The 14,791-nt window shown below is 36.4% G+C and overlaps 1 protein-coding gene across 1 annotated transcript in view; it reads left to right on the forward strand.

The window, feature by feature from the left end:
* Positions 1-1,051: 1,051 nt before the first annotated feature.
* Positions 1,052-14,791, forward strand: part of LOC148716892 (uncharacterized) — a 16,934-nt gene continuing 3,194 nt past the window's right edge. Inside the window, exons 1-6 of the mRNA XM_088744904.1 lie at positions 1,052-1,738; positions 3,897-4,259; positions 7,141-7,461; positions 10,464-10,883; positions 12,645-12,881; positions 14,014-14,791. The exon at positions 14,014-14,791 is cut by the window's right edge and continues 3,194 nt beyond it. Of these exons, the coding sequence (XP_088601030.1) occupies positions 1,465-1,738; positions 3,897-4,259; positions 7,141-7,461; positions 10,464-10,883; positions 12,645-12,881; positions 14,014-14,465 (2,067 nt within the window). The 5' untranslated portion in view covers positions 1,052-1,464 and the 3' untranslated portion in view covers positions 14,466-14,791. The remainder of the gene's footprint in view (positions 1,739-3,896; positions 4,260-7,140; positions 7,462-10,463; positions 10,884-12,644; positions 12,882-14,013) is intronic.

Here is a 14,791-nt window from a genome sequence, read left to right on the forward strand (position 1 = left end):
TAGGACCCCACTTCAGAACTATTCAGCTCGTTAAGACTTCCCACTATCAGTTTCCCGTCACACGAAAAAGAGTTATTCAGAATCTACATTGCCTAGCCAAATCCTAGCATGGTCAATTGAATTCAGTGTACATGAGGAAGCTTCGTTCGGTAGCAATCATTCTCATATGTGCACGCTGGTTCAGTACAGGGCCTAATTTTGTCGAATCTCGCTGAAAAGTGTGTTTTTAAAAACGGAAAGTTTTGACGCACAATAACGTTGAATGACGTTGGGCTGCTCTCGACAGACAGGCGGGCATCACCAGATGAATTGGCGCCAAACGATCTTTAATTTCTAAATAAGGAAGACGAAAAGAAAAACGGAAAACGAAAAGTTAACCGCAACAGTAACGAGAGCCGAATACAAAATAATGAAAAGAAAATTATAAAAACTAAAAAAAAGCAAACCGAAGGCATTGAAACTCACATACAACAAATGATAAAAGGAAACCGAAAAAACACCCGCAAAAAAAGCAACAAAACAGATGTTTCAAAATCATATGCTTCCAAATAAAATCCACCATTTTTGATTCTGAAAATGAAGAAAATTATTGAGGGCGAATGAAAAAGGAGAGACGTCGAAAATGTGTTTATATTTCTTATTTCGTCGAAGAGCGAAAGTTTTGTATTCGAATGGTAAAAAACAGCATCTCAACCGTTGTTTTTTAGGCAATTGTTGGTTTTACAAATTTCCTGAGAGGTTGTCCTCTCGTTTCAAGAGAAACCTTGTTATTCCCCTGTCTTTATCGAAACATGAACTTATGGCACTATGGCTTTAAAAAGCTCTTGAAAGCAGATGCCTTGACAAATATCATGAGACACTTGAACTCATTTCAGAGCTCCGAAATCGTAAATTTTCTCGATTGACAGCGAGTGCATGGCCTAGTGATTACTCACATCTCCTAGCTCCCATCCCCTCCCCTCCCCTACCCCCACCCCCATCCCCAGAGGAGTAGACGGATGTCCGGTCCCGCCTTAGACATTTTTTAAATATCTTATTTCTTCAATTTCTCGTCAGTTCTGTGCTTGTGTCGCCCATTATCCGTCGTTGCGCCGATCTCTTTAAGTGTGCAAACAAGCAGGTGAAAGCATTATTTTAATTTTCCTTATTCAGTTGACGTTGCTAAATTTTCCGAGTCACGTTTTTGCTTTCTAGGATTACCATCTGCCTGATTCCAAATATATATCTTGCTTCCAGTCTCCTAACAGGAGAATATTTAGAAAGCTTGTTAACAAACCTCCACTACTTTAGCTTGGTTATCTTCTACGGTGACCGTCGCGAACGTTTTCTTTCAGATTGCAAAGAGGAAACTGTATTTCAGAGCTGTTGACTCGATTTCTTTACGAGTTCTCGTCATCTAAAACTATTTTGACATTCGAACAGGCCCAGAAAAGGGAATTTCATACTCTTTCCGGTATTTACGAGATGTTTAATTCGATAAGATCTAGACTAGTCAAACGATCTATGGTTGCGAAAGAACTTCTCTTGTTATTCCTCTTTTGCCGAGCGGGATTTACCTCAGCTATTTTGGAAGAACGGGAACAGAGTTCACAATGCCGTAAACAAACGGTGTTTTGTCCTTGCAAGGACAGGCGAGGAATGACTGGCCATATGCTTGTGGTAACATGTAGCGATCAAAACGATCCCAATAATCCGCTTTGCCTAGGAGAAACTTTAATCTCAGAGGATTGCGGAAAAGGTGAGCTTGTATGTTAAAATTATGGAGCTACTTAAATGTGATTCGTTAAGCGTAATTAAACGTGTGGAGATCTCAATCATGTGAAATTTGTTTAGCCGTTGAGTGGACTTTATGGCCAGTTTGGCTGATTTGAATTTAGTTGTGCAACTGGAAAAGTTATATAAAGTGATCAAGGAGATGGACACTATTTCACACTTGCACTCTCAAATTATAGTTCCAATATTAATAATTGATTTGATATCACTTCAAAACCTTCAAAGGAAAGTAGAGCTTGAGGAATTGCAAAAAATTAATGGTATTAATGATAAAAAAGGTAAGGCAAATTTCTTAAAACCTGAAATATGTTGTCCCAGATTCAAGGCCTTAATTTGTTAAGCCTTTACCTTCCAGAAGTGATTAACATGTATCTTCCCCCCACAATATCCATACATTACCCAGCAAACAGTTAATGAGAATATTCAATTTTTTTACTATATGGTACGATACTTTATTTAACTTGGAGTTTACACCTAACGTTACCAGCTAGTTTATGGGTAATCATGGTCTTATCAGGTAGAAGTTTTTGTCTTGATCAAATATCAAATTCTGATAACTATTTTTCAAGGAAATCTGTAGCAGGTAGAAGGGGGACTATAGTCAGTTAGATCTTGGGGGTCAAAGAGTTCTTTGTACGGAAGTTTCGTTTACATACATGTAGAATTTTTTACCCTAAAATTATTGTTGAGATGAATTTGCGGACATGAATTTGTAAACAGGATTTCTGACTTTTCATAAGGCTGCTTGCCATACCCTCTTTGGATTGTTTTTGTGAATCAATAATATAGTCAGTTCATTACATAGTGAAATATTAAACAATTTGATATCATAAATAAAACTGGAGAAGCATTCATTATTCTTATTTACCTCTTGTACAAATTTCAAAATGTAGGACATAGTGCACTGAGTGACCCAATATATTCCTTATAAAAACATGCTCTGTTCCTCAAAATACAAAATCCTTTTCAAAGCTTCAAATGAAAATTTTCATTTTTGTTTAACCTGTTCCATTAGGCCCTAGTCTTCCCCTGGGGAGGCTACTCAAGGAAAGTTTGGTTGCACATGTGCATGGTGGTGTTAAAACTTTAATTCTCCAGAATCGACTAGTAATTCTCCTTACTGAGTGCCAATATTTGTTGTGAATTAGGCAAGAAATTTGGTGTGACATCGAGATAACATTAAGTAATGGATAAGCTTTTCTGTTCTCTTAACTTGCTTACAAGAGAAAATACTGGAATCATCTGGAAAAATTATTTACTTTTCACTTCTGGGTGGTAAATGGTTCAAACCCTGACAAGGAAGACTTTCAATTTGGAAGTTAAACTAAGTATTTTATGTTTTCATAAATGTTAGCATGGTATTATCAATCATTATTAATGATTGGGATATGTCATTTAGCTCTTTGTTGACACTTTGATGTCTATTGACCAAAGCTGTTAGTCAAAGTTTGAGTTTTCAAGACAAATTTGACTGAAGCTCAAGGGAAAGTAAAATTATTTAGAGTAAATGGGGAGTTTGATGTAATCATGTTTGAACTAGTGGGGTTCTACTTTACATTGTTCATTTGACTAGTTTTTGAATTTTGCCACAAGTGTCATCATAAAATGGTGTTAAACCAGTTGGGTCAAGGCCAGAGTTATGAAGGGGCTTTGCATTACTGGTGCAATAGTTATGTGTTGGTTAACACAGCTGGTTATTTGCATGTTGATTGAACTTTGTTATGGCTTCGATTTGAAATTTCATGTTGGTCAAAATACTTGATAATTTGAGAGATTTTGGGGGCAAAATAGTAAAGGTGGGGGCAAACTTGTGTTACTGCTGGGGACAAACGTGGTCAGGCAAACTTGCTATATGGTGAAACCTCCAGCTACCTCAGAAATAATTTTCAAATTAATAAATTAAAAGTAATTTAACAAACATGTTTCAGGGCATTGTTTATAGATATTATTTCAAATAGGGTGTGTTGTATGGAAAAAATAATTGCATACATGCCAACTCTTGTGGATTATCCAGTAGTCTCCTGGATACAGAATAAATCTCCCGGTCTTCTGTGTGGCTCACCATAGTAATAGTAAACACCATAGTAACAATTTTAAAATCATTTGGTTGTTCTCTAATTTAGTGAACTTTTCATCAAAGCGGCACAGACGTGACACTGGAAATTGTATGAATGGAATCATACCAGGATCCCCCCACACCTCAGATAAAGACCCTCAAGCACTAATGATCAGTGGAAGTAGTATAACGCGTGAAGTGGATGACAACCCCACATTTGAATGCCAAGTCCATTCAAACTTTTCAGCAAATGTAACTTGGCTGTTTAATGGCAAACCTCTGGAAAAAAAGTGGCATTATTCATTTGCATCTTGCAAACGAAATTTACAAGTCAAATACATTTCAAAAAGTGATGCAGGATTCTACACATGTGTTGTGACAAATGAGAAGGGGAAACAGGCATCAGCTCGTGTTAAGTTAAATCTGAATGGTAGGTAACCACCTCTAATGGTTTGTACTGTAATCTTTGGAGCAAGCTTTTCCCCCTCATAGCTGACACCCACATATAACACATGTAGCTCAGCCAGGTCATCCCCTAAAAACTATAACACGTAACGTGGATGATAGCACCACGTTTAAATGCCAAGTCCATTCAAACTTTTCAGCAAATGTAACTTGGCTGTTTGATGGCAAACCTCTGGAAAAAAAGGAGAAAAATTCACCTTTATCTTGCAAACGAAATTTACAAGTCAGCGGCATTTCAAAAAGTGATGAAGGAAACTACACGTGTGTTGTGACAAATGAGAAGGGGAAACAGGCGTCAGCTCACGCTAAGTTAAATGTTATTGGTAGGTAACCACCTTTAAGGGTTTGTACTGTAATCTTTGGAGCAAGCTTTTCCCCCTCAGAGATGACACTGTACTTACATAAATTATAATACAAGACATGTAGCTCAGCCAGGTCATCCCCTAATTTGAAGGGATGAACCATCATCCTTAAATTATAGTAGAGACTGAGCAGGCTTAACTGCTACAGTATATTCTAGTGCTATAGAGAGTTATCTCTTTAATGTGTGTCTGATAGGTTTAGGAAACTGTCGAAATGATCTCACAGAACTGACGCATGCTAAAAGCAAACAAGTCAATTTTAAATTTTTGCTTGTCATTAGCACCCTTCAACACAGAATTTGACGAAACAGGAGATTGATGCTTTTCTTTGCTCAAGAAAGCAAAGAACAATTGGAGATGGTGATAATACTGTATTTACCCGTGTATAATGCGCACTTTTTTTCTACAAAAATAACCATCAAAATCACGGTGCATATTATATGCGGATTCCATTGTTTGTCACGCACGTACGTCCTAATTTGTATACGTTAAAACAACAAAAAAGTAACACATTTAAGGCTTTGATTGAATAACTTATTTTCAATGAAAAGTTATCGGACTGGTGCATAGTAAGTATTTACACTGAAATAAAGAGGAAAGACAAAAATTGCTAAATATTTTTGCAAGTGTGCAAACAGGCATGTGGATAATTTAGACTTCAGAGTGGATATGCAAATTTAGCCGCATGTGAAGAAATCTCATGTCACATTTTTCAATGAGAAGCAAGAAGAAAGTGAGCGGGAAATATTTCAGGACAAGAGCTTTCTTTAAAGCTTGCAGTTCTTGATTTGCTGTTATAAGCAAAAAACGCGTAAATTTCTTATTTGTACAAGCGCATCCAATGGGATTTATCTTGGTTATATTGTTGTTTACCTGACTTTACGGCCAGAAAATTGCATAGTGTTAGTTTGGAAATTGTAAAAATACAATGACATGACACAAAATCTTCAATACTTTTCAGACATATTGTTGCTCACTCATTACCCTGCGAGCAAAGCCTTTTTAACCCGTCCTCGAATCGCAAAGGGAAAGAGGCTCTGCCGACATCCTGTTGTTCCTCATTTGAACATCCACGGCGGTTGCCTAGAAACTGATCCTTTTCCACACCCCCCTTGAACTATTTCCGGTTCCGGTAAACTTTGCACAATTTACGCCATGTTGCATTTCTGGGCACAGATTTGTTCATCTGTTTACATGCAAAACAAAGGCCTGGCACCAAAACTGGTTTGAATGGAGGAAAAACCAGCTTGAGTAGCCCGGAGATTTTGGCTTTCGGCATTTCAAAGCAACAACAGGATGTCGGCAGAGCCTTTTCCCTTGGAGGGTTAAAAAGAAGAAGAAAAGGCTTCGCTCGCAGGGTACTCACTCGTAACATTTACCGGGCCGTGGAATTGTCAAATGAGCTAGGCCTCGCTTGAAGTCTTAAAGTTTGATTTCAATAATGTTGATTTCAATAATGTCATAAATATAAATTAAGTCATAAGTAACAAAAGGTATTGATGTTAACATGGTTAGTAATATAGTCTTATTAATAAATAATTGTACAAATATTTAACTTGTCTTTTTTGCCGTGAAAAACATTTTTTTTCTGATAAAACAGGTTAAAAACAAGGGTGCACATTATACATGGGCACGCATTTTACACGGGTAAATACAGTTGGGAATGAAAAAAGCTTAGAATTTTGATCTTTTAGTAAAATTAATAGGGTATTTATTGTGGCAGGGGTTAATGGCCATCTGTTGTATGTTGATCCTAAGACAATAAATGAGTTACAATGTCCCCTGTACCATGTGCATGGGGGTAGTGCAGCTGGATAATGGTGGAGAGTCTTGAATTTGTGAAAGTACAGCCATAGAAAACTGGAAAGTTATTTTTTGGACCTTGAAGAAGGTTTGAACATAAAGACAAGATTTTGAAAGTGAACTGATGCACTGGATTTGAATTATATTTTTCCAAGCTGCATTAAGCATAGAACTAATGAAGTTCTTGTTATTTTGCAGTGTAAAATCTTTGTTAGATGGTCAAATAGCTCAGAAAAAATCTTTAAATTTGCTCATAGTTAATGGTTGTCATTGGTAAAGTTAAAAAAAAACTGTTTGATAACTTATTGTTCTGAGGAATTGGTCCTTTAGTACAGAATGTGGAATTTTTGCCCTAACCTTCTTCAGTGATTCTCTGTACAAGCTGTAGGTTTACATGTCGTGACTCTACCATGAATGTAGGAGAATGAAAAAAATTATGTAGCTTAGAAAAAGTCTAAATTTGCTCACAAACATTTGTTGTTGGTGCTGATGCAGTGGACTAGAACTGCTGTTCAAGATTAAATTAAATGCATTTTATTATCATTAATACTTTAGTTAACTTGGCTTTGATTTAGAGTAGTTGCACAGATTTAGCTTTGAAAAAATTAACTTGGCTTTGATTTAGAGTAGATTTAGTTGCAGTAACAATGGATTCTTACAGAGTCTTCTGTTTAATTTTAGCAAGAAGTGCCCCAGTTATAGAGTCTGCAGGACTTGAACCTGGGGACACCTTCTACATTGGAGCCACAGTAAACATAACCTGTGACATCCGAAGCACTGATCTATTAGTAACTGGTTCAGTATTGAAGAATGGCACAAGGTTAAATGAGGATAATAAACAACTGAAGTATGAGTATCATCATATAAGAGGAAAAGATAAGCCTACCCTCTTACTTACTAAACTGGAAATTAAGAACATCACAAAGGAAGATGCTGGAAACTACACTTGTCGGGCCAATGGATATGGCATGAAGTCATTCGAATCATTTCTTCTTAAAGTTGGTATGGTAAATTACACTTTTATTTAGCATTCATTTATACAGTACCATTTACTCCATATGTTGAAGAATCACGCGCTAATTTATATGTACCCCTTATCTTACAGTGCTTCTCTCTCTCTCTGTGCTTTTGTAGGTTTTTGCACCAAAAAACTTTGGTATTTTGTCTTTGGTGTTAATTGCAATTTACAGATTTTCTATTTTTAGCGTTTGTTTTTTGTCTAAAATACTAATGGGATTTTCAGATTATCCTAATATGTTGTGTTCCATTTTTCCTCTATGGGTTAATGTTTCTCCTCAATGTGAGTGAAAATTGCATGCCTCTACTGATCTTGTCACCACTGCATCAGATAGGTTAGGGTTTTGATAACAGGGATATAAGAATATATTGGTTTTGATGGTTTTTCATGTGGTTATTAGGTTTTTATCCAATTTTTTTGCGGTTTTGCAGTTTAAGATTGACTTAAAATAAGACTGACTCCATCGTACTTGACAATTTCTTATTCCTTTCATTTATACATTGTAAATTTAAAGCACTTGTTTGCATGGATAATATCAGGTAATCTGAATTAACCTTTCACAGTTTTCATGGTTTGGAAATACTAGCTATCTTTAATATTGGGAGAAGAATTGAAAATCCCTCAACAGAGTATTGGACTGAGTTGACTGGACAGAAAGGAGACACAACAACAACAACAACAACAACAACATTGACTTTACTTTTGAAATTGCAGAAATAAAGGCCTAAGTTGAGTGGATAGGAAGGAGAGTTGGATTACACATTGTTGAAACTAGAAATGTGTGTTTTTGAGGGGAATGGTTGGTCCAGTACTAAAAGTTCCTCTCTATAGCTTTCTCAGAATAATTAATGTCACAGTTTTTACAATTTGTTCTTTAGGAATTTTTCCCATAATACCCCTACTCCCAGGCGTGACCAATGAGTTATTTCTCTTTACACTATCTATATATTTTCATGTAGAAAGGTGATAAGAAAAAATTAAGCATGACTGTCACAATAAAAGACAACAGCAAAAAGTACATTTTATCTGAATGAACACTAGTTTCTCAAAAGAGGTTGATTTATAAGAAATGTATATTTGTAAAGCAGGGGTGTAGCCAGAACTTTTCAAAGTAGGGGTCTCACTGGGTCAAACAGTGGGTTTTGGCCAAATTGTCATGTCAACCTGAAGGCTGTGTTTTACTTAAAGTGACATTAGAAGGCTTGCAGGGGTGGGGTTGGGTCACAGGCACCCCAGGACCCCTAGCCACGCCCTTATATAGACAGTGCAGGTAATTGATATTTGGATCCAGAAGACCTCTGCAGCATACTCAAGAGTGACCAAATAGGAATTTCTCCTTACAATGTCAATACAATTTAAAGCTGAAGTGAAATGAGAAGAATGAGGAATATCCACCAGGTTATACTTTACCACTAGATTCTCAGAGCTGAAAGTATGAGAAACATTTTATACACAATGGAGAGTTGATTTTTAGATCTTGGGAGTTAATTTCTCATCATTGTCTTCCAGCTGCATTACAAAATTTTATGATCTTCATGATTCATACCATGGACTTCAGATCAAATTTTCCTCTGTCAATGGAAGTTCAAATGTTTAGTTTCACAAATTAGCACTCCAGTAGACTTCTTTACATGTAGCTTGTATGGTGTGTTACCTATTTCAGATCATGTGATAATATTTTACTGGAGAATTGTCTCTTTTAACTTTCCTATTAATTGACATGAATATATGTTCACATAATTTGCAAAAGATAAAGCTGGGAATCCCCTTGAGACCTGGAATGAGTAACCAAAACACACAAGCTATAAGGTTTCTATTGCTATCATCATTTTGGTCACCATTTTGGTAACTAAATGAGCAGTAAGAGGTCCCAGTTTGGTAACCTGTGTTTGGACAATATGAAGGAAGTTGTGACGTTTTGATTACAAGGTGTTTAATATGCTTAACAGTCAAATGAGAAAAACCTCATTGTTGTAGCTCATACAAATACATTTCCTTCCTCTTGAATTGTTAAGGTACAATTTTCTTTATGGATAAAAACCAGGGATATTAAAGAATGACATTTCAACGGCTCCATGCCATCATTCTCAAATTCAAATAAATACATTTGTGAGTTCATTAAATAGAAAAAGTACATGTGAAGGTCTCAATGCATATGATTAAGAAGTAGAAAATGATAAATAAAAGATAAAAATAGGTGAATAAAATACAAGTGTAGTGTGCTTGAACTGTCAAATAAAAAGTTGCTTTGATGGAGTCAGGTTGAGTGTTAACTGTTGGTTTTCTGTCTTTGATGAAGAGCATTTCATCAATTAAACAAGCTTCTGACTGCACTTCTTGAGATGGTGAATTGGTCACGAAGATCTTTGTTCCTTAGATTGCATGTGTACATCTCATAGGTGTTTACCAATGACAGAACGCTTGTGCTCGTTGATACGCTGAAATACGTGTCGGCACGTATAGCTGACATAATCTGCATTGCACAGATTTGTATTCAGAAACAACGCATTGTTCGGTAACAAGAGGTGGTTTAGGTTCCGTTACTTTGATCTCATCAGCAATTTTCTTGCTCATAAACAATGGGTACAAAGTGCTGTTAATTTTCTTCAGGCTTTTTCTATATATTAATGAACTCACAAATGTATTGATTTGAATTTGAGAATGATGGCATGGAGCTGTCAAAACGTCATTCTTTAATATCGCTGGTTTTTATCCTTAAATTCTTATTGAAAACTTTAGTTATTACAGTTTTCTTTCTTTTAATTTTTTAATTTTCAGGGACCAAAAAGTGAATTTCAAAAGTTAATAGCTTTAGCTCAGAGCCATCTAGATATACTTTTTTTCCCTTGTATGTTTTATTTTCCCCAAGGGGTATCTTAAGGGAACTCCCTCCTTTGGCATTAATTTTGTTAATTACTTGTATGTGTACATTGGAATAACAAAACTTATAAGCTAAAGATAACTGTTGTTTTGAATTATGTTGTAGAACCATGTCCAGCTGGATTTTATTGCCCTCCAGGAGGAAGTTATCCCATTCAATGTCCTCCAGGAACATACCAGCCAAACAGTAACCAGACATCTGAACACGCTTGTAAACCGTGTCCAGCTGGTTTTTATTGCCCTCCAAACGCAACTAATCCCGTTCAATGTCCAATGGGGACATACCAGCCAAACATTAACCAGACATCTAAATATGTCTGTAAACAATGTCCAGCGGGTTTTTATTGCCCTCCAGGAGGAAGTGGTCACATTCAATGTCCTCAAGGAACATACCAGCCAAACATTAGCCAGACATCTGAAGAGGCGTGTAAACCTTGTCCTTTCTTTACTAACTCATCAAAGAATCTAGGCCGTGTTGGACCAATGTTAGATGAAGGCGACTGTCCAGAAGAAGATCCAAGTAAAGGTACTGGCTCCACAAATCAATGTTAGATAGAAGAATTTACCCCACTTGCTTTTCTGAGGGGTGTGAACAAAACGTGGTGTAGGCCATGGCCTACCCCATGGCTTACCCTATGGCCTACTGGTGGTCAGATTTTTAAAAGCATAGCACTGCTGCAAACATTTCGACATTTTTCTGGGGACTCTCTTACCAACAACTTTCTTCTGCTGTTATGGCAGCCATGTTCCGATCAACATCTATTAACCTTCTGATAGAACAAGGAAATCAAGAAATAGAAGCCAGACTGAGTTAAATGCAACTTTTGGGCAAACATCATCATATCAGCTCTTCTTTCAAACTAGTGCAATACTGGCCTTCTCTCTGCATTTGCATTATTGCATGACAGAGTGAGGAAAATTTTAAAAACCAGCAGTCGCGGTCAACCAGCAGTTGTTTTGTATGTCCTGGGGTGCTTAATAATAATAATAATAATAATAATAATAATAATAATAATAATAATAATAATAATAGTTTATTAAACTCTCTTGCAGTAACTTACTGAATTAACGAGTTATGATACAATGAAAACTTAATAAGAACGACTATGTACATTTCTGTACACATTAAGTACAAGTTATATACACCACACAGAACATACATCACATTTGTTAAAAATACTTAAAAGTTAAAAAGTCTTCAGTGCGCTTTGTTCTACAGGTAGTAACGTTTCTGCAAAGATACAACTGGTCTGATTTGTGCCTGAGGTTATAGGGAAAGGTATCGTCTAAGCATGTTGGTAGAAGAGGGTGGAGAGGGTGGTTTAAGTCCTTCATTTTGCACATATACTCTTTACATATCTTATCTCTTCTATACGCAAGGGTCTCCACCCTTGCTAACTCGAGGGCTTCTGAGTAACTATCGTCACATGGGAAAATTATCTTAAGCGCCCTATTCTGTATGGATTCAATTTTGTCAGACAGATAACCTGGAATGGATTTCCATACTGGTACGGCGTACTCTATAACAGATCTAACAGTGCTTGTTGCAAATTCAATACTCTACAGCACTAAAGAGGCACTTAAAAAAGTGGCCTAGCATGTACTGTTTGCATTTTCTTACCTGGATATGCTGTCCAGTATTAATGCTGTTCATTACATTTTTACACCAGCACTCCATTACATGTTACCAGCTGGCAGCCTGTATGGATCATGAAGCTGCCATTTTGGATATCCTCAGCGACCACACAACATTGGCCCCTCCCTCTTAACCTACTGTTGTGGTTCAGTGCTTGGGTGGGGAAAACAGAGTTAGGATGTTTTAAGGCTGAGTGCAGTATTTGCATTGTTTCGTTCCCTGGGATGTTTAAAATCGTGTTAGTGACTTTCTAGTATATACCCTTTTAAGAGGCATAGAATTGTATGCCAGCGTACTCGTTCGACTCTTACTGATTTTATTTTTTTTATGTTTTTAAAAATCTGACCACTGGTAGGCTGTAGGGTAGGCCTCAGGGTAGGGCACTGGGTAGGCCACAGGGTAGGCCATGGCCTACACCGGGGCCTACACCATGTCCTAGGCCATGGCCTACCCCACATTTTGTCCATACCCTTTTCTGAGTCTGTTTCAAGAAAGGGCCCACAACCCCCTCAAACATTCAGATAAAAACTGAAACTATAACCTCTGCTTGTGCCTAGGTCTTTTTTTTTTTGTATCATAATTTAGATTTCATACATTTTTTTTGATATCTGTAGTTTAAATTACTCTTTTTCTTTTCCATTTTTTGACCAGCACTACCACATCCAACGTCAAGAGACATCACCAAGATTGTCATAGGGACAGCTTCTGGTGTGGTTATTATCATAGTCATTGTTTTTCTATCATTTATTGCAAAAAAGAAGCGTTTGCTGTGGTTCTCTTCCTTGGGACCCAGACATGATCCAGAGTATTACACATGCCAGGCAATGTTAAATGGAGATACAGAGAATGCCAAAGGTGCTGAGGTTTTTAAAAAATCACCAGAAATAGGTATTTTAAATCAGCAACATTTATTTTGCAATGTTTATTACAACAAATTATCTTACTCATACCCAGCTGATAATTTATCATCTGGAGGAATTTTAATACTGATTAAAAAATGCTATTTGTATAGGTAATCACATGATTTTGCGTGCAATTTGGAACTAAAAAATTGCATGAGTGTGTAGGGAGAGTGCAATTTCTGGTATTTGAAAAAATTTACAAGTGCTTATTTGTTCCAGATTGCACAAGAAAAATCATGTGATTATGTATTAATAATATACATGAAAGAATACAAGGTAGCTTAATTATCATAATCATGCAAAGAAAAGCACACACATCACGTGCAAAAATAACTTATTCAAACCCTGCATGTGACATTGTGTGTTCGGTCAAAACAACCGTGTACGATCACAACAATAAGATAAAATGAAATTTTCATATCTTAAAGGAGCAAAAAAGTTCAAACTCCAGCCAAACAGTTGAAAGAATTGTTCAGTGGGTTTGGTAATGCTGTGAGTTTGTTTGATTATTGACCAATCAGAATGTCTGGCTTGTTACTTTCTTTGCACTGAATTAAGCCTCTTCTGCACTAAATTACCTGAAAACTTTATTATTTTATATTAACCAATCAGAACTGAGTAATTTTCTCATGTATATTATTAAGTCTGTTAATGTGTAACCCCAGCCCCCTTTCAGGTATTTGCACACTGAGGTAAATTTGAAAAAGTAGAGATAATGTTGTTATGGTGGTCATAATTAGTTCTTAAGTATCTAGTTTGCATGTAAACCTCCCCTCCCTTTTCAGTTACTGACATACAGCATGCTTTTGTTTCTGAATTCAGCTTTCAATGCAAATTTGTCTCCCTTAAGTTAAATTTGTTAACTTGAATCATATTTATTTTGCCTCACTACATTTATGTCACATCATTACCTGGGTTGTTGCATTTATTTATTAATTTTTATTCTCATTTCTACCTACTTTTTCATTCTGTTTTTTCACTTTGTATTTGTGAGGTATTCACTTCTTCCTTTGTGAGTGCATCAATTAGAAAATAAAAAAGGCTGTGGTTTAAGCATGTGTAATGTGGGATTATCAAAAACATGGTTGGAACATTACAACTGGTTTGACTTTTTTCAGATTATGAAGCAAAGCATGATGTGTTTATATGCTACTGTTACAAAGATGTTGACTGGGTGAAAGAACTTCATTCTGAGCTCGAAAAACGAGGTTTTGAGTGCTGTATTGACTTTAAGACCTTCACTATTGGAATACCAATAATGCAAAACATAACTGAAGCAATTTGCTACAGTAAAAAAACAATTGCAGTACTTTCTCCAGACTTCATTAAGAGCGATTGGTGTAAACATGAGCTACAAAAGGCGCTTTCCAGGGTGCGATATCATCAGGTTGTGCCAGTTATGTACAAGAACTGTGAAATACCCTTTGCTCTTCAAGATACAACGTACCTGGATTGGGAAAACTGCAATGTGAAACCCTACTTCTGGGCACAGCTTGAAAAGGCTTTAAGGAAGCCAAATGGCGAGTCTTACAAGAGTAGGCAACCTCAAAATGGAAAACAAATTTCTTAAGTCTCTGCCCTTGTATAGATCATAGCAGAGCCAGGTAAAAACCAGTCAGGGACTTTTTTTGTACACAGCATATGTTATGAAACTTAAACTAGTGCCATATGCCAACTTACAAAGTTGAAATTTTGCTTAAATCATGTGGTCTGTGTATTAATAGAGATTTGCACCCTCTTCCTTGTTCACTGAATAGAGAAGTAGAGGCAAGTTTCCCTAATCAATTATTATATTTCTTTGGAGATTAAGGTTTATGAGACCCTTTTTGAGAAAATAAGCTTCATTGGCGGGGAGCTTTCTTGGAAGTTTGTGTACATTAAATTTCCTAAGGAAAT

The sequence above is a fragment of the Stylophora pistillata genome, chromosome 14 (genome assembly GCF_964205215.1).
Source record: "Stylophora pistillata chromosome 14, jaStyPist1.2, whole genome shotgun sequence".
Taxonomy (NCBI): domain Eukaryota; kingdom Metazoa; phylum Cnidaria; class Anthozoa; order Scleractinia; family Pocilloporidae; genus Stylophora; species Stylophora pistillata.